At 39.1% G+C, this 21,119-nt stretch overlaps 1 protein-coding gene across 1 annotated transcript in view; it reads left to right on the top strand.

Annotated features, from left to right (window-relative positions):
* LOC149777937 (uncharacterized) overlaps window positions 1-17,822 on the top strand; it is a 46,945-nt gene extending 29,123 nt beyond the window's left edge. The window contains exons 4-5 of the mRNA XM_089940545.1: window positions 14,493-14,554; window positions 15,795-17,822. Coding sequence (XP_089796671.1) covers window positions 14,493-14,554; window positions 15,795-16,604 — 872 coding nt within the window. The 3' untranslated portion in view covers window positions 16,605-17,822. The remainder of the gene's footprint in view (window positions 1-14,492; window positions 14,555-15,794) is intronic.
* The last annotated feature ends 3,297 nt before the right edge of the window (window positions 17,823-21,119 follow it).

Below are 21,119 nucleotides of genomic sequence, written 5' to 3'. Positions count from 1 at the left end.
TTTTTCAGTTTCTGATATAAATAATTATCATCATAGTTATATTAAGATCCTAATGTACAATTTTCCTTTTGTTGAGACTTAGTCCATTTTCTACGATAGAAATTACATTTTGTATTATGTCCGTTGTCTTCACACAAGTAAGTTGGAGCAAGAATGAAAACAAAACTGGGAGCTAAGATGTATGTCCAGCGCGCCTGGATCCAGAAGTGCAACCACTAAGGAGAGTTTTCAAAAACAAAAAAAAACATCGGCTCTTTTCAGGACCACTTAGGTCTCCTGGACAGAGAAATAATAAACCTATTTGTCAAAAGATTTTGTGTCTTATTTATGTATTTGTGTATGTTTGTGTCTATGTTCTTAACAATTAAACTTTAACACCCTCCCCCCGTTACTCCTTTTCTTCTGTGTGATAGCAAGTTTGTATGTAATGGTATAGTAGTAGTGGACTTGACCTTGTCCAAAACTGAGTTAATTTCTGCTTGACTTGAATTGACTTTTTATATTTTGTAAATAACTAATACATATCTAAGTTATTCTCTATGTGTATGGGTTTAATATCAGGATCATTATTAATAGAAGTAAATATCATTATTTTGGTCTGGATCAAGGATATTGGAATTTACCTTGTGTACCTGATATAGTCCAGGTTATATGTGGTCATTTTAAAAATAAGTTTCTTATAATATTTAACATTTCGTTTTATTACATTATGATTATTCTAGAAGTTTGTTTTCCATTAGGTAATATTTTAATTTTCTTCAGTAAACGCTAATTGTGACCCGTTGTCAAGTAGAAGACTATATAATCTTCTCTCTGAAGGGAAAATTTATTGGTGCTTTAATATCTAGCACAATCAAGTTGTAAAATATGTTGTGTCCAGTTTTACTTTTTGGACTGAAATCTATTTTTTTTTAATTCAAGCTAATTTTCCACTGGAAATACAAAAGTGCTCTGATAACATTCTTGGATAGAGACATTCACTGGAATTTATAGTGAAATCAAACCTGGAATTATATTACTATGATTCAACAAAAGAATGTTGACACATCACGGCATGCAGTTTATAACAGACTGATCAATATATATAGCTTTGGATTAATTTTGGCCATTAATCTGAATATTTTGCTCAGGACTTTCAGTTATTAGGTCTTGTGTTTGAATTCAAGGATTATTTTGGGATTTAATTCGCAATGCCTTAAAAAAAATTTCTCATTTTCACTTTTGTATTCTTTGGAAATAAATTATTTGTTGAATGTTACAAAGCTTGCTGCTTTTCACCCCTTCTGTTACTTATATTAAGAGCATAAACTCGTAACGATAACCACTAATGTCCTTTTTTGTAGTGAAGAGGTGTTTGTTTTGATAGTAATCAAATGGCGGTTGATGGATAGTATATGTGGAGTGCTAGCTTGTAAATATGTGTTTGGATTGTGGAGGAAAAGAAACGGAATAAATAAAAAGAAAAGAAAGAAAAGAAAATTACCATTCCCATTTCACCCCATAAGTACGTTTGACACCAGCAGTGAATGAGGATCGTTTAGCGACAATGGGAAAATATATTACAGACACCCAATGGGAACGTTTAGCGACAAGACTTTTCAGATTACCATGGGAACATTTAGCGACAAGAGGAATTTTACATGGGGAATATTGCGACTGTATTGCGACAAGGGAAAGTTGGTTTTATGTATAGGGATAATAGGAATGGAACAGGTGAGGTGACGTCACGGTACTGGACATTGATAACAATGTTGCAAGGGGTTGACCTCAACCGGACCAAACAACTGGGAAAAAACCTAGAACGCTTGACGGGATGGGACTGGCGGGACATAGACATATATAACACATACAACATACATACATAGATTGATGAACATCAATCTATCACACGTAAACATTAAAATCGACTTGTCTGGACGAAGGGCAAGAATGGCTGCATTGCCCAGCTTGTCAGCGCACTTTTGTCAGCCCTGCCTATTACCAACAACATATAAAGATGCAAGGTTCACAGAAGAAATGTGCTTGTCAACTGCTGAGATTGTGCCCTACTTGTGGACAAGGCATACACACCAACAGTGCCAAGGCACACGTATGTTCAGCAAAGAAACGATGTCACATTTGTCTCCAAATCGTGGACTTAGAACACGAATGTTACATTCAAAAATCTCATTCCAAGCAAGAGGAGGAAGATGACCAGAAGAAAGGGAATTTCATCGTTTTGATTTTCAATGCATGCAAGAGACTGTCATTCACATTCCTAATTTATGCTTGGCTCACCGAGCGTGCGAGAAGTGCATCCAAGGACCTATCTTTAGTCATTTCCCTCACTGTAGCAAGATTCCTGGAGAACGTGAAAAAATCTTTCAGGGCCGATTTCGCCCAATGGATCTTAGACCTCTTTGACGAGACTTGGCGCCAAAGGGACATCGAACGTCACGGATATTGCGAACGTTACGGAGATTGCCATCGCCATGCCATTGTGACGGTTCACAATTTCTCTAGATACGATGGAGTTTCTTTTGAGATGCTATACGGAACGAAGTACCGAACGTCCTAAAGTGACTTTGAAAGGAGCCAAAATCATACATGCAAGTGGAACAAGTACGATTTATTGATTTGATGAGCTACTTGGCAATGTCTTTCAGCCGAATGCCCAAAACGTTTGGAATGACAGAAATGGCTAAAGACTATTTCCCGCACTTTTTCAATACCGAAGCCAATCAACACGCCGTTCTACTCCATTTGCCTGAGACTCACTACTACGACTCAGACAACATGCGCACCGAACAACGAGAAGTTTTCTACGCTTGGTACCTCACTCACGCTTCGGACCCCTTCAACTTTCAGGAAGAAATGTTAAAGTATTGTCGCTCCGACGTGGACATTTTCCGGCGTTGCTGTGGAAAAATTCGAGAACTGTTAATGGAACACAGAGGGATCAATCCTTTGACAGAAGCAATCAGTATTGCCAAAGCATGTTCCTTAGTGTTCCGCCAATGATTCAATGCCCCAAAACACCCTGTCTGTCATAAGCGCTCAAACGAAGAACTTTGTAAAACGGCAAAGTCCTACTCTGGCTACATTACTTGTGTAACAAGGAAGACAAATGGATCCAACATAACCGCATAGGGGAGGCGAAACAACCATCGGAACGTATTCGGTGGATGGCTGGGACTTAGAACACCGCAAGACCGTTTACGAGTTTAACGGTTGCTTATTTCACGGATGTCCAACCTGCTACCCTCAACGTGACACTAAAAATCAATTTTTACCACGGACCACCGAAGACTTGTACGAGGCCACTTGTCACCGGCGCTTGAAGTTAGAACAGCAAAGATAACAAGTGGTGGAAATGTGGGAGCACGAGTACGGTCAATATCTGAAAACCGATCCCGAGTTGAAACATATTGTGGAAAGTTACAAGTTGGTGGTTCCACTGAACCCGCGGGACAGTTTGTACGGAGGACGGGCGAGTGGAACCTGTATGCCTTACCATGTCGATGAGGAGAAAGGAGAGGAAATCATATACTTGAATGCGTTCGCTGTATCCTTACATGTGCAGATATTGTCCCTTTACCACAGGACACCCTCAATTGCTGACTAAACACATCTTCCTGGACAACATTCCACAATACGAAGTATTGATTAAGTGTAAAGTCTTGCCTCCCACCGACTTGTACTATCTCCTTTTACCTCACCATTGCCAAGGAAAACTGACGTTTCCCTGGTGCTGTACTTGTGACGAAACGTGCAACCAAGACCGACCGTATCAGTACACCCAGGAAGAACGCGCCTTGACAGGAACCCGGGTTAGCGTGGAATTGTTTAAAGCTTTGGACCTTGGATACCAACTATTTGAAGTTTACGAAATTTACCATTTTCCCAAGACAGACAAATACAACAAAGTGACCAAACTCAGAAATGAATTTTCTCAGGCTTCGTGGATACCTTTTTGAAACTGAAACAAGAAGCAAGTAAATATCCTTCCTGGTGCCAGATTCCTGAAGACCAAAATAAATTCAAAGAGAAGTACTGGTGCAGGAAGGCATGGCGTTAGACCACGTGAAGAAAAACAAAGGAATGCGATCGTTTGCCAATGTGATATTAAATTGCTTGTGGGACAAAATGGCACAAAGACCATGTTTACTCAAGACGGAATATTTGTCCTATCCTTCCCGTTACTTCCAGCTGATTGACGACATAACCAAGTGTATGAACCACGTGGACGTCCTTCGTGAAGACTTGATCCTGGTCAATTACGAGGAAGAACTGGAATTTGTAGAAGCCGACGAATTTGGAAACGTCATCATTGTAGCCTATGTGAAAGCCCATGCTCGCTTAAAACTCCACGAAGCGTTACACAATTTAGGAGATCGTGTGCTGTGTTTTGAAACGTCATTTGAGAAATATGAATACTTTTAAACAGACATCATTCAAGTTCTGTGATTCTCAAGTGGAGTGCGATGATGTGCTTTGCGATTGCAGCGATGCCTTCCGCTGTGACCTTAGGGATTTAGTACCACATCATGGGGACATCGTTACGACTACTTCAGCAGGACATCATGGGAACTTTGCAATGACTACTACTACCACTACACCTGCCATGGAAAGTGATGCTGTGCGTGTCAAACCTGATCGATGAGAAAGCGAGGCCGTGCGTTATAGAACACCTTATCACTTTACTGGTTTTCATTGTCAATGTCATCCTCCACGTGAAACCATGCAGCTACCATCCAACGGATGTCATCCAACCCTAGGTAAATTTCTGCGGATTTCACCGTACCCTCATCGAAATACGCCTGTGAAAGACGAATATTCGTTCCCTGTGCGTTTGCCTGAATATCGCAACTTTGAAAGTCGATTCCAAACCTTCAAAGGAAAATGGCCTAAATATCTTGGAGGACGTACCCCCAAAGAATTAGCCAGAGCCGGATTTATCTACTTGGGCGAAGGGGATACAGTCAAGTGATTCAGTTGCGGTGTGTCACTTCACGAGTGGAAGCAGAAAGATTCGGCTTACCTGAAACATGTCCGATAGTCCGAATTGTTACTATCTACCTTTAGTGGGACGACCTCAGTAATCTCTGGATGGATACTTTACAAGAAAACATTCGCGGTTTCCCTGTGGATTGGAGAGAAAGCATTTACCGATAGTTGGTCAAAATACAAGTGAAACGCAAACTCAAAATATTTGTCCATTTTAAACTATGCTCTTTTCCAAAGTAAACAAAGACTGATTATGGGAGGACGTTACTTCAAACTCAAATGTAAACAAGGCTATTGGCATCGAGCCAAGCGATTCCTAATTCTTGGAGGACACTGAAGGGACACTTTACAAGAGAATATTAGTGGTTTGCCTATGGAGTGGAGAGAACGCATTTTCCGAAAGCTGGTCAAAATACAAGTGAAACGCAAAGGACAATTGCATCTGTTAGGTCCCCGATGTTTAAACCACTGGTACCTGAATGCTATAAGAGGGCTGATTCAGATGAAAGTGTTTCAGTGGTCAGACATTGTTTAACTGGACGTGGGCGAGAAGTATTGGCTTGTTTTGACTCATTCTTTTGACTACAAGGTAGACATTCTGCAACGAATTCCAGAAAAAGAGTTAGTGGATTACCAAACCTTTGTACATAATGTAAACATAGTTCATGAGGAAACGTTTGAACGGAGATTGATGAGCAGGAAACGTTTGAGCGGAGTGTGATGTAATAGTTAGTGACCAAACCGTTTAGATTTGCCACTGGATTACGTTAATCTCCGTGCAGAATGTACATTTATTGCCGACAAAAAGAGGAATGAAAACTGGCTACCGTGCCACGGCCTTTATCAGTGGCGATGCAACAAATTCCATGGAAGAAAATCAATGAAAGTATTCAGACGGTAGAGGATTACCAACTTATTACATGAACTGTGTATATTGAATTGGGATCGTCGTGTGCTGTGTTTCTCAGTGACTTCCTATCTGGGATTTCGTTTACCAGCCGATTCTTTGTGGCCTCTTTACGAACAGTACTTGCCACCAAATAAAACATGAATGTGGTCCCTTTAAATGCCCACGAGAGGTTCATAATGTTAAAAGCATTGCGCTTTCATGTCGATACCTCTCAACCTCTACGGGGAAAAAAATGATTGTCAACTTTTAGGTACTGATGATGTGTACGACAATGTGTGTGTAGATTGTGACTTACACCCTCACTCGACAGATGTACGTGATTGGAAAAGTTGGGGTTTCGAGGCTTGGACCAAAGAAGTGGCCAATTATGCCCAGGTGATGTAATCCTAAATTCAAATGCCCAGTGAAAAAAAGTAACTTTTAAACCTGTGTTAGTGACAGTTCCCGGAGAACCCGAGACAGAGGAAGACCACTCCCTTCAGGACAGGAGTGTCATGGACATTCCCGAAAGACCATTCCGGGAGGACACCTGTGTGACTGTACCCAATTTAGAGACCGTAAGAATATTACGCACAGACCCTAGGACACCAAAACATGTTGTACAGAGACTTGTTTATATTCCACTTTGATTATTGTTATGTATATTTTATCACGGTACTTAACCCTATGGCTTTTATATATTTTTGTCTTTCGTTTTTTTTCCATTTTAAACATGTGTTGAAATAAGCGTGTCCTGAAAAAGTATAAAACTCTTGTATTGTCTGTCGTCGTGTCAAAAGTGACATGACATGCCCTGCACTATGGCTACCTCTACTGTCGCTGCTCCCTCTTCCTCCACTTTCACAGATATCGACGAACACTTAGATCGTGCTAGTTGGGAGGCCTTGTATCATCGCTATCCCTTTAACATGTTAATTGCCGGACCTAGTGGTTCAGGCAAAACCGAATTTTGTCAAACGTCTGATCGAACTTAAACATCGTTTGATCGATCGTCCACCTCAAAGAATTGTGTGGTGTCACAAAGAGTGGCAATCGGCGTACAGTCTCCTGCGAGAACGTCAAGGCGATTCCATCATGTTTGTTTAAGGCATTCTGGCGAAGACGACGGGATCGTGTCTGACACCAGTCAAACCCATATTGTCATCTTCGACGACGTGTTAGGAGAAGACGAAGAAGAAATTAAACTGGTTTATGCGCAAAGGGCATCATCGTAATGCCAGTGTATTTACATTACTCAAATTTGTTTCCACAAAGTAAAGCCCATCGCGCCATCGGTCTCAATGCTTAGTATGTTGTCTGGTTTAAAAGCCCTATAGATAAATCTCAAGTGCAAGTCTTAGCCAAACAGTTAGGAACGCTTTGGCTGACTCATGCTTACGACTATGCCACTCAAACCCCACATACCTGCTTACTCGTGGATTTAAACCCCACCCCACCCAATTTTTGCGATTTCGTACCATCTGTTTCACCACTGGTGTCAAGACGGAGGGCCTGTCGTCTTCACGTACCCGTCGTCGACTTAACAACAACAACAAAAAATCTATAAAAACTTATGTCACTTTGGGTCTGTCTCACACAGCTTCAGCATGACGTCCCATCAGTCTCATCTTCCCGTCAAATTGATTCGTGTCTTGAACGGCATCATTTCCGAAAAAAGCCACAAATACTTGATCGTGTCTTAGAAGCCAGTTTCAAAGAAGTCTTACGATGGTTTAAGGTGACAGCAGTTGCTGGAAGGCATCATTCACATTCCACATCAAACCAAACGCTTTTTTTGAGAGAAACAAAGTAATCTTGACGCAACTGGCCGATCCTCGCATTTACACTCAAACCAAAATGCAGTTCATTTTGAAACCTGGAGGTAGCGGTTCTCTTGGAGGTGTCATCATTTGCCCCCTCACTTGAAATGGGATCCCAATGCCCCCAAAGTTCTCCCCAAGAAAAAGCCACTCCCAAAAACGCCAAAACGGACCCAAAAGTAAAAGAGCAGTGTGTCAAGACCAGGTCACAGAAAAGCCTACAGAAAAAGAAAAAGGAAATCCCATAGAAAAGACCCCAGAAAACAACTTCTACCCGCAAGAGGCACCAATCTACAGCAACGCTGACCTCGTCTCCAGACGCCTTAGTCCACTTCTCCGTTGCTAGTGATGCCATCCAAGCCAATTTTACACCTGTTCTTCCTCATTTGATGAAACAATGGAATCCCGCGTCTCCAAGAACTTCTGCAGCGGCCCCACAATCCTCTTATTTAACTGCAGTATTAGCTGCTCACAAAGTACCTGCCCCCAAAATCAAAGTCCAAGAGAAATCGGGCACGTTACAGAGTCTACTTGATTTGTCCAAGCAAGAACTGTCCCGATGTAGTCCGTTGCGAACCCGTCCACGACGTGTGATGCCTGTCATCAAGTTGATACGACGTAAAGACTATCAGTGGCGACGCATTCTAGTAGAAAAAGACCTGCGGTAAAGGTTGGGGATCAGTGATTTTGTGCTCCTGAACGCCCCAACAAATCCGCTAAAACGAGCGCACACCGTTACCACCATCGTCGTTATTCTGTCCAATAAGGAAAAGAAAAAAGAAAAGGACAGTCTGCTCATCCGAAAAAAGACACTTAGCCAAGCATCGACGTCTACCCCTGAAAAGACGATATCGTCCAAAGCAAAAGAGGATCAACCAAAAGGGAAGATATGTTTTTCAAACCGTCTCAGACAAATAAGATAAAAGGACGCATGTCAAGCGATGGGCTTCAGTGTATTGTTTGCTCCTGAACCCAAAATAATGTATCATAAAATAAGTGCACACCACTCTGTGGCTAAAAAAGGAAAGAACAGAAAGGACTTTCTCTTTGTTTAGCCAAACTTTGTGACATGTTGCCTTTCGTGTCCAAAGCTCCTCCACCCATGCGAAAACAACTCATTCAAACAGCCTCCAAAGATGTCATAGATACTGTGAGTTAATGCTGTCTGAATGTCTGGAAAGGAACGATACCTTTGTCTAAACACCAGAAAGAATGCTTAGCCAAACATCGACACGTTCTTCGCCAAAATGTCCAAATGAAAATACACCATCCGTCCAAAGAAAAAGATGGTACAACGCGGATGATTATTTTAGGACCTCTTGTCAAAGGAATAGCGGGTCCTATGCTGGGAGGACGGTTTGGAGGCGTTTTACCCATGGTCCAAGATAAAAGGACCAAGGTAATACATTGGACCTCTGACGTCAAAAGATCTCAGAAGTCACCTTTGGAATCGAATGGAAGGACAAAAACTGGCACTAGTACCTTACAAACGATGGACAAGAACAACAGACTACGCATTTGCATCGTAATCCTCATTTAACAGAGATGTCCCAGTTACAGCACGAATTGCAATCGTTGATGGATCGCAACGATTTGTCCAAAACGGTAAAGTCGCAAAGGTACTGTCAACTATTGCAACGACTTCAACTCTTTCACCAGAAAGCTGTAGACAAAACAGCTCAGCCGACTCTGAAATTTTTTAAGAGGATGATGAAAAGTTCAGCACCACAATTTCCTTCAGTGACCAAGGCAGAAAAAGAAGAAGAAGAGTTTCATATTCCACCAGAGAAAGTATGCAAGTAAACAACACCGCCAGAGAAAGTATGCAAGTTAACAACACCACATGCATCCATAATTGGATGGATTAAAAGATGACCACCCCTTCTTCCACAGAAGAGATAAGGAATGTTAAGGCAGAAGTGAAACAAGACCAATTACCCCTGTTCAGACATTCTCCTCCGCCTCGACACGTATAGCTCACCGGACATGCAAATCATTGCAATCCAAGAAAATAACACTCAAAGAAAAAGAATAGCATCAGTGAAGACTGAGTTAGTTATTATCAAAAATGTAGACGGTGTTAACCAGCATTTACTACGACCCATTCCATCCTGCGAGATACGGAAAACTTCAGAAATTGTATCGTGCTTCCCAAACCCGTTTGAAAAATCTCCTTTTACCTCAAGTGCAACGATGGTTAAAAGAACAACCCACGTACACTTTACACAAACCCATTCGACGAAAATTTTCCAGACGTTGCATCCGAGTGGGGTCATCGATCATTAATGGCAAGCCGATTTAGCCGATGTCTCTCATTTGGCCATATACAATCGTGGCTACACATATTTGTTTCGTGGCATCGACGTCTTTTCCAAATTTGCCTGGGTCGTGCCATTGACTTCCAAATCGAGCAGTGAGTCAGTACTAGACTTACAACTGGTGTTAAAACAAAGTGGTCGTCACTCTCTTCAATGGCAAACCGACAAAGGCACCGAATTTCTGAACCAAGCTTTCCAAAAAGAATGAAAGAAACGTAACAGTCATTTTTTCACCACCGAGGATCCCGAAACCAAAATGAGCATCGTGGAACGTTTTCAACAGACCTTGAAAGATAGCATGCGTAAATATTTCACGCATTAACACACTCACCATACTCTGAAGTACATCGACGTCTTGCCGCACTTGGTTAAAGCGTACAACCAGTTTACCATCGAAGCATCGGTTGTGCCTCCCAAGAAGTGACACTTGACAACGAAGTGACTGTTTTTGAGTGCGTGTTTGGTACGTCCCCAACGGCGACTGTCCCCAAGAAAGGAAGAGTATTGTCAGCAGGAATTGGTTGCTCACTGGCAAAACCAAAGGCACTTTCTACAAAGGTTACTTACCTAACTGGAGCACCGAATCGTTTCGTGTCACTGGACGAGTGCGTGGTCTTCAAACTTCTGTCTATAAATTGGAAGACATGAACTGGAAAGTGTTAAAAGGAACGTTTTACTTGCCCGAGTTACAACGTGTGACAAAAAAGAAGACAAAGTGTACGACATCGATAGCATTCTCGAACGAAGAACCCGAAACGTGGGAAAACGAAGTGTCAAAGAAGTCAAAGTACTTCGGAAAGGATATTCACCCAGTTTTGATTCTTGGAATTACGCTTTTCAAGTCATCGACTTTAAAAAGAAGTGATTATCATGCCCTTTAACACAGCCTCAGCTGCCACTAAAACCGTGACCACTCATTCACCTAGTTCTTCTCTACAAGATCTACAAAAGCAACCCTTGTTGGTGTGGTGTGGAGAACGTGTGCCTCAAACGCAAATCGTTTTTTTTTCTTCTGTCAAATCTTTGTGGTGCATCGTGTCATCGGTGCTGCTATTGCCAGTTTGAGTTTACATCAAGGAGACAACAACATGTGGACCATTTTATTGAGCAGTTGCATCGGTTACCTTCTTCCCAATCCTTCCCTGAAATACTCCTCAAACGGGAACAACGGGAGTCTTGTGTCCAACGTCAGTCACCACTCCAACAATAACCACTCCAACAATAACAACTCCAACAACAATCCTCTTTTAGACATTCCTCTGTCTTCGAATGACCCCTCCTACAGCAGCATAAATATGGAATTATGAACAACAATAACCAATTATACTTAACGTTGCCAGTGACAGTTCCATGAAGGTGTTTCCCAACAATACCTTGAGTTGTTACACGGTCAAATCACTTGAGACCATCCAATAGGATCACGAAGCCCATTGGGAAGTGGATTTGGTGGAAATGATTTACCCTACACAAATCAAAAACATCACTGAAACTCAAAACACTTTCCAGAACGAAATCATGAACGTCCAATTACAAGAAGAGATTAATAACGTCTGGTTTTCAGGTGTCACAAAGTCAGAAAGCAATTCATTATTAAGCAGCTATACTATGAAAAGTCTTGCAAGCTATTATTTTAGTGGTGAGCATTTTCGGTGGACACAATTGCTGACAGGTTCAAGGCAGCGTTTGGCAAAGCCCTGAATAGAGCCTAAAAAAGTGTTAAGATTGAGTACCATAAAGTGGCTCTTATAATCTGACCAGGAGTCAGACTGACACTAACGTGACGATATGACATTATAAATATCGTAAGCGATTTAATTACGTTTTCTACTAGAGCATCAATAACTCTCATTCGTCCACCAGTACCTTGAAGTAAAATTGCTTTATCGTTGAGTATAACTGCGATTGCTCTGTATAATTGGTGGACCAACTACGGCAACAGGAGTTTGTGTTACTTGAGCTCGAAAATGAATATTAGCGACAGATTGTCTAAATAAATCAAGATGCTCCAGGGAAAAGTAATAAATCGGATACAGTGTCGTTCAGTCTAGTTGTGATATTTGCAAACCAGTATCTATATTCTGATCACGTCCCGTAGATGTCATTAACCAATGCTATGCACGTGCTACATGATTTTAATCAAAATTCAATAATATATCCTCAGCTGGTTCTTGATGTCCGTTTATTCTTAAGGAAACTTCACTAACACCAAGTTTGTCAAATATCATATGACTAGGTGTTTGTGAATTTACTCGCCCAAAATCTTGACAAGCAACAAGTCTATGTCGTGGTGCAGAAACACCCTGCTGTGATGCTATATGCCATATAAATAAACCATTAACGCTGGTTTGAACACTGTCTGTTGACACTGTTAACCATGATAATATCGATTTACCGCCCTGATCTATAAAAGGAAGTACTTTTTGTTCTTCGGCAATCGTTGGAATCATAATCGGCATCCACAACGAAAGTTTTGTTATTATTACTTTGCCAGCATCACCAACAGGTCGCCAAATTGCATTATCGTCTGTAGCCTTTCTTAGAAGCGCAACTGTATGCTTGGCTCCGAAAATAACCTTTCTAATATTTCTTCAAAATCCAAAACATTTTGACAGTGGAATTGCACATGAAAATCTTCTACGTTGTCGGCGAAGTTTCTTGGTCATCTTATAGTATAATGTATGTTTTCAGAGCGGTCAGAAGTGTCTTTCGTAAACATCATTGTAGGACCGGTTGATCTTGTATAATCATTTGGATATCTTGCTAGACCTATTATCGTCGTGGCAACGTCGACGTCCTTCTGAATCGATTCAATATTTCTTCCGTCAATAATATTCGTAGCACTGTCAAAGAACGCTATGATGCCGTTATTAACAAAACTAGCTCTAAAATCAGCTGCATATTGAATATCATCTGTTTTTATAATTTCACCTTCTACTTCAATAAATGCTTTATCAGGTAAGAAATATCTGATCGTATCTTGAACTTGCAATTCAATTCGTTGATTTGGTTGTCGTGTGTTGTAAGAATAATATTGATAATCGCATATAGATTCATTCTTGAGAACTGACGCATCCATGTCAAACGCTGGATCGGATATACGCTTGAACATTTTATTATAATTGTTATCGTCTAACACGAAGACCACTTCCTGTTATCAGACTTGCAGTTATATTTTTTCTGCTTCATCAGTCAAGTCTGATTGTTTTTTGATTTGCAGCTTGATTCATTATTTTACTGACATTTGCAGGCATAACTTCAGTGCTGGGTACTATTACTGACTGAGGTTTTCGTTGTACTAACCATGGTAGTCTATCCTTGATTGCCGAGAACGCTTCACCGGCAACATTACTAATTGCGCAAGGAAAAGTTTTACGAACAAGATTAACAGCTTTAATTCCCAATTGTTTTGCAATGGGTATTGCGTTTGGGGCTTTCCTTCTAAATAGACCCTGAACAACATCGCCGAGTCCATCTCTGTAAATCGCTTTGTACGTTGGCTATCGTGAGTTTATAACTCTGATCATGGTCGGTCCGCGTTGAGCATCATGTATAATCATCTTATTTGTTATTCATTTATCTAAACACTGTAATAATCATCACCAATTTCATCAATGAGAGATCGATAAACATTGATGTCCATGATACCGCCTGTAAATAATCGTTGACAAATATCAGATATTCCATTAATGATTTCTGGAGAATTATTTTCTGCACGTTTTCCACTTATCAAAATTTCTAATCTCTCTACGTCGGCAAGATTAATGTTAGGACAAGCAATAAAACCACTCCCTTGAGTAGGAAAACCACTTCCAGTAGCGCAAAAGGAATCATGGCCTGGATCTTTTTCTTCGATAGGTTGTTTAGTTAATAATTATTCAAGTGCATCATCTTCTCTTTGTCTTTTTGCATCACGGAGAAGGGCCCAGATTGGCCGAGTGGTCTAAAGCGCTCTCCGTTACGGATCATTGCCATCTCACCTCTGTCTGCGCCGGTTCGAGTCTCGGATAAAGCCAATGTGGGTATGTGAGACATCTTGCCAGTGGCTTCTCGTGGGTCGGTGGTTCTTTCTGGAGTTTTCCCGGGTTCTTCCGCCAACATTAATACTGGCCGCCATGTATAGCCTATCGTTTGCTAAAAGATGGCGCTAAACCCAACAACAACGAACAACATCACGGAGAAAATCACGATAATCAGTTATTTTTCAAGGGTCTATTTGTTAGTATAGAATACACATCTTTAGCCCAATCATCTTGATTTTGCCAGGATTCAGCAAATTTAGGTTTCACATATTCTGACATCTCATTATATTCCCGTGAGGCAAACATTACTGCATCGTCGTATTTTTTTTTAAAGAAGATCAACACTTTTAGTTTTAAATTTAAGATTAATTAATTCTGAAGGTTCTCCGGAAGATTGTGGGTTTTGTTGTTGTGGTCGAGATATTTTTTATGGAGATTGTGTTTTGTTTTTATTTTTCAGTTGTCGCTGTGGTGAAGGAAACCGATATAAAGGTTCTTGCCGAGGAGTTTGCAGTGGAAGAGGTTTTTGTTGAAAAATTTGTTTGAGCGCCTCGTTATAAATTTTTTAAAAAAATTTCATTAACAGGTTTTTTATAACATAGATCATCATCTCTGGCTTGTTTTTGTTGTAAAATACGCGATATATTCATTTAATAAAATTATTATCATTTTCATTTTCGTGACCGGGTTTTAAAATATTAGGCTTATTAAACATACTATTTAATATAATTCCAGGTAATTTATCTTCTTTAGTATTTTTAAGTTCTTCGATAAAATCATCTCTAATTTTATTAATCAGCTCAATATTTTCTCTTTTTACTTTAGGTTTTGGTGCAAGATCTTTTTTTTACATCAGCTATTTCAATACGAACATTGCAAATAACTTCAAGTATTTCTTCACCTACAGGAGGAGGTTGTGCGGCAGCTATCTCAGTTGGAAGATCTCGTAAAATCTTTTTCGCTTGTTTAGTTCTTCTCGCTATTTTTTTTCAGCTTGCTCAGCAGTTTGTCTTAATGATGGAAGAAGACCTTCGGTAGCTTCTGCAACTCTTTCAGTACTTTTTGTAACAGGTCTAAATAACTGTTTTGTACAATCTGCAAATACAAACCTAAGATTCTTGACGTTCTTGCAATTTCTGTTTCACAGAATCACGGACAGAAAGAAATTTCTTCATTGCCTCTAGTTGCTCTCGAGCTAATCTAGCTGTATAAGATTCCGTAGCTGGTGCCATTATTTTATCAGTGATGATTTAATTACCGGCACGGATTTATAACAATAAATTTACATGATCCTCGATCACGATGTCATATACGACATGATAAAATATTTGGTTGAGAGACTGATATAATAATGATTTAATTACTCATATAGAGAGGGTGATACCTCAATAAAACGTCCAGTGGGTAAACGAAAACGCGCATATTTAAAAAAAAAAAAACAACAACACGAACGACAAAAATAAAGTAAGAAAATACACTAACCCAATTAGAGAAACTCTCAGTAAGTTAGAGGCTTTGGTTTGGCGTTATTGATGGTTTTTTATATTCATTTTCGTATGAAGCTTTATTTTTTTTTCAAAAATGACGTTCTAGCAAAAGGTCTGTTCGCTCTCTCTGCTGCTATGTTTTTCCGCGCCTTTGCGGTGTTTAGTAGGACTGCTTAACGGATCACGTGACGATACCAACTCTCAAAAATTTCAAATTGTGAATATAGTAATGACAGTGAACGGTAATAAGAAGCACGTGAAGATGAATTCTGGAGATAAGCAATGGTTTGAAGAATCACATGAGGGTACATACCGGAGAGAAACCATTCAAATGTGCCATTTGTGACAAATGTTTTAGTCTGAGTGAAAATTTTAGCGTGCACATGAGGTTACATACTGGAGAGAAACCATTCGAATGTGAAGTTTGTAATAAAAGGTTTAGTTTACGCGTGTATTTGAAGAAGCACACGATGACGCATACTGGAGAGAAACCATTCCAGTGTCAAGTTTGTTATAAAACATACAGTCATAGTGGAAATTTGAAGGAGCATTTGAGGATTCATACTGGGGAAACACCATTCAAATGTGATGTTTGTAATAAAAGGTTTAGTCTCGGTAGGAATTTGAAGGCGCACGTGGGGATTCATACTGGAGAAACACCATTCAAATGTGAAGTTTGTTATAAACGCTTTAGGCAAAGTAGAAATTTGAAGGTGCATATGAGTATTCATACTGGAGAAACGTTATTCAAATGTGAAGTTTGTCACAGAAATTTTATTCGGAATGATGATTTAAAGAAGCATATGAGGATACATACTAGAGAAAAACCATTCAAATGTAAAGATTGTGACAAAAGGTTTAGCATGAGTGAAACTTGCAAAGTACACATGAGAACACATACAGGAGAGAAACCATTTAAATGTGAAGTTTGTAATAAATGGTACACTTCCATAGGGGACTTGAAAAAACACATGATGATACATACAGTTGAGAAACCAGTCAAGTGTGATGTTTGTGATAAACGATTTAGATTGAATGCACATTTAAAGGTGCATATGAGGATACATACTGGAGAGAAACCATGAAAATGTGAAATTTGTGACAAATTGTTTGGTGAAAATAATAGCCTCATGTTGCACATGAAAAAACACACAGGGGAAAAAACCATTCAAGTCTGAAATTTGTGATCAAACATGCAGCCAGAAGGGAAATTTGAAGCAGCATATGAGGATACACAATCGAGAGAAACCATTCAAATGTGAAGTTTGTAACAAAATGTACTGTTCTAATAGTTATTTCAAAACACACATAAGGATACATACTGGATAAAGAAACCATTCAACTGTGAATTTTGTAATAAAATTTACAATTTGAATGGTGATTTTGCAAAACACCTGAGGTTACATTTTAGTTAGAAAGCATTAATGTTCTATGTTTAGTGAGGCTGTTCCCACTGCCACTATGTGGCCACTTTTGAAAAGACTATTTGAGTAGTTCTCCGGAAATGGTGACTGCTTGGTTTGGCTTGAATTCTTTTTCAGTGTTATTTTTTCTGGGGTCTCTATGGGCTTGGAGTGAGACAAAGTATATCAAATGTACCCTAAAGAATCCATAGTACATGTATCAATATCAGGCACTTGTCGCGGTTTGCTTGCTGAATAATTGGACTAAAATTTATGAAATCAGCAGAACATGGCAAGATTGACTTGTAGAAACCGATATCAAACAGCTGGCAATGCCACATGTACAGACTGCGGTTCTTATTAGTGTTTCAGTTTATGAAACAATGCCAATAAAAAATATAAATGACTTCAGACACACTTTTTTGTGTTTTTGTTATTTTTTGGAACTCGGAATTAACCGTCTGGTTCGTACATGTACGTCTGGTTCATCTCAGTATCCAGAGGTCTCGCTAGGATATTAAAACTAGGAGTCCAGGACTCCCATTTTGGTCCCACCATCAAAAGTTGCAGTCCCTTCTTTCCTACAGAATCAACACAAAGTTGAGTGCAACTGTTTTTAGATGGGGAGGATTTTGTAATGTAATTACTCACTTTAATATAGCTTCATTACGACAGGATTGCAAATTTATGGTTTATTTGTCTACGTCCTTGTAGTAGTTTTAGGCAATGGTTAAATAGTATCTGACTTGCTGTTTTTTTCCCATATTTTCGGGAATATGTCAAGTCGAAAAACAGCTTAGACCTTAAAGCGCATCTCGCGAATTCCACAACATAGCATTGTCCATATGTTTCTGACCTACATAATTTGCATTTTTAAGTTAATTCTTAAATAAAATAATACATTGGCTTTGCTTTCAATGATTTGTATATTTTTTTTGAAAATATTTGCCCAATGATTTACGAAAACAGACAATCTAATAAACTGGTACATCCCAGACTTAGCGAAGTCCGCCATTATTTCCCGTTAATCCTACTGGTTCACTTACAGTTTCAAACTAATTTTATGACGAAATAGTGTACATGAGGCAGTTAATATATATCCAGATCACCGATTCTAATCTTAAAACACATGTTTGTATGTTTTATCATCAAAGGATATTATGCAGGAAATTGATAATTGCTACCTTACTCGGAAAAGGGTTAATGGTCAATCAGCTATCAAAACATATGCTTGTGAATGGGCAAGAGTTTGTCAGCGTAATTAATATCAAAACTAGGCCTAGCTACTGATGTTTTAATGAATACATTTCGCTACAACACTAGAACTAACCGGGCTAAGGCGAGGGGCAAAAAAAAATGTATGGTCAGTCAATGTACCTCTTAAATAGCGCTTGTTCTTCCATCAGAGTGATGCTGAATTTTGTCAATCCAAGGACGGACTTGTTCCAAGTTCTAACCTAGGCATCACACACTTTCTTACACTTAGTTACCGTCTTATCTGAACTATCAATTCTAGCAGCTTTAGCACTCTTCTGAATATCGTTAGAATCTTCGTAAGTTTGCCGTTTAACCCCAAAAACCTTATCCAAATTTACGAATGGCATTTTGTCTAAGTCTCAACATGTCTTGATTCTGAGGTCACGTGCACTACTTATTCCGATACATTCGGAAATGAACACAATAACAAAAACTAAAGTTGTTTATTTGATGTACTGTTATAAATGACCGCATGTACATCTCTGGGTCTTTCTGACTCTGAATTCAATCACTGTAAATACACCAGGTCGCCAGTCAAACCCTTTGAACTAGCCGCCCAGCTATTGCATCATGTTCTTTTTGATGCACTGTTATAATGGGAACATGTATGTACATCAAGGGGTCTTTCAGTCACTGAATTCCGTCATTGTAAATATCAGCACAGCTAATTGATCGACACATTTTCCCACAAAGCAGGTAGCTGAAGCAGGACTGGCAAGTCTTTGAATTTTGCCACACACCAATTACTCCCGCCTCAGTGATTTTCTGCGTCCCAGATAAAAAATTGGCGTCCAAATACACGTAATTAAGCGTTTCCGAGATCTCTGGTACCTACTCCAAAAACTTCAAAAAGTTCAAAACACTGCAGCTCGGATCACACTTATAATACCACGATCAGAGCACACCTCCCCCGCTGCTCTGTACCCTACACTGGCTATCCATTCGATCCAGAATCAAACACAAAATTTGTTCTCTGTGCTACGTTTCACTGATGGACTCTAGTCCAACTTACGTATTCGACCTCACCCATATGTATACACCAGCAAAATAGTTTCGCTCCTCTTCTGACAATCGTATACTCATTATTCCCACTGTGAAAACAAAGTCATACGGACAGCGTTCTTTTGCATATCAGGGCCCAGCAACATGGAACGAATTGCCCACTTGAACTTAGACACAAAGACACAGCGATCACATTCAAGAGTGCTCTCAAAACTCACTTATTTTGACTGCAAGAACAAACTTAGACCTAATAATGTTTCCTACCTTAAATATTCTAAGCATGTTTTTTTCTTTCTATGTTTTCTAATTTCATGGTATCTGTGTTTGTAATCATATCATTATATGTTTTTTTTTATCTTATAGGTGTTGTCTAATGTTATAAAGCGCTTAGAGCTTCTAAAGATTAGGGGCTGTACTAAGTCCTCATTATTATTATTATTATTATTATTATGTCACGTGTCCGGGTGTATATTTACTTGGCCCCAGCTCAGAAACAGATTCCTGCAATTTGTCATTTATCACAAACATGAAATTAAACAAATTTTATTTTATAAATCCAGTCAAAAAAAAACAAAATTTGATCGCTTTTAATCAACCGTGTCACATTGTAACATAACGTGATGGCCAAGTTTTAATCCCTTAGTGCGGTATTGTGGGCCGTATTGGTACTGCAGATACTGTTTGAAAATAAGCTAAATATAGACACAAAACTGAAACGTTTACAACAGAATTCCATCACACGAAGCGAGGTGTTTAACAAAAAAGTATGACGTGTCACCAAAATCGCGATTAATATACAGACGAGATGCTGGGCGGGAGATTGAATTATTATTCAGTAATTTATCCAAAAATCAGCCTTTGAAGTATTCTTCTTGATTTGAGGTAAGTAAAATATTAATTTATAATGTTTCTTATATAAACAAACGATACTTCACATCTATATTACCATCATTTGCCTTTATATGCACTTTGTGAGATTTGGTATTATTTGGTTTTATGAATATCGCTTGTAACGGAACGAGATGGTCAAAATTGTCTACAAACACAGTGCTGCTTTTTTAGTATTAATTTTATAGAATTTTAGAATTAGTTCTTACACTCTGTTGTCTTTCAGTATAATACAGAGCCAGTCAATGTTTTTTAAAGGAGAAATTACATTTGTTTGTGAAAACAGCCTGTTCGTTACCGTGACTGCCAAATTTGTTTTTTTAAAATCTTGTCATGTCTAACGAACGGCATGGGTTGAGCTTCATTTCTAAAGATAGAGAACATTTGTAAATGACTGAATGTAGCACATGTATAAAATTCAAATGCAGTCATTTTTTTACACGTCTTATATAAATAATGATCTGAATATCTAGACTTACTATATGTTTTACAATTTTCTTTGCCGGTTATCAGTCTCATCCATTACATGTGACGGCGGCATTCTTGTACATTCGTTGTCACATGTAATGGACAGGTTGGATGCAGTAGTACAGCTGCTAATGTTTCTCAGTATTGTTTAAATTGACAGATCAGCATGAACGTTTAAGTTCTGTCTATACAGTCCATCATTGTACTGTTTATTCTTTGTTTATTTTAATATTTGTTGGATTTATTGAGGATGATGTGACACGTGTTACTTGAGAAAATTTGGATTACAGTCAACGGCAACAGTCTGAAATTTCTTCCTAGCATCCCAGTAGCAGCACGTTGTTAAGCGGACTTGGTAATTTCTGATTAAGTAGTGGTTGCCCCCATTTCACATTGAAATAATTTTGAAACACATACTAAACTCTTGTACAAGATTGGCGATATGTTCAGTGCATTGAGACAGCATTGTAATTTTTATAAAATACTTGTTACCCTTGCATTGTTATGTGCTTATATTTTGTTCCTGAAACAGTAAATTATTCTAAAAAGAATAAATTCTCTTGCAATTTCATCAATATAGTA

This window comes from Sinohyriopsis cumingii, chromosome 17 (genome assembly GCF_028554795.1).
Source record: "Sinohyriopsis cumingii isolate HCF-2022 chromosome 17, ASM2855479v2, whole genome shotgun sequence".
Taxonomy (NCBI): Eukaryota; Metazoa; Mollusca; class Bivalvia; order Unionida; family Unionidae; genus Sinohyriopsis; species Sinohyriopsis cumingii.
The sequence above is the reverse complement of the archived record's forward strand: the minus strand, read 5'-3'. Positions and strand labels throughout refer to the sequence as shown.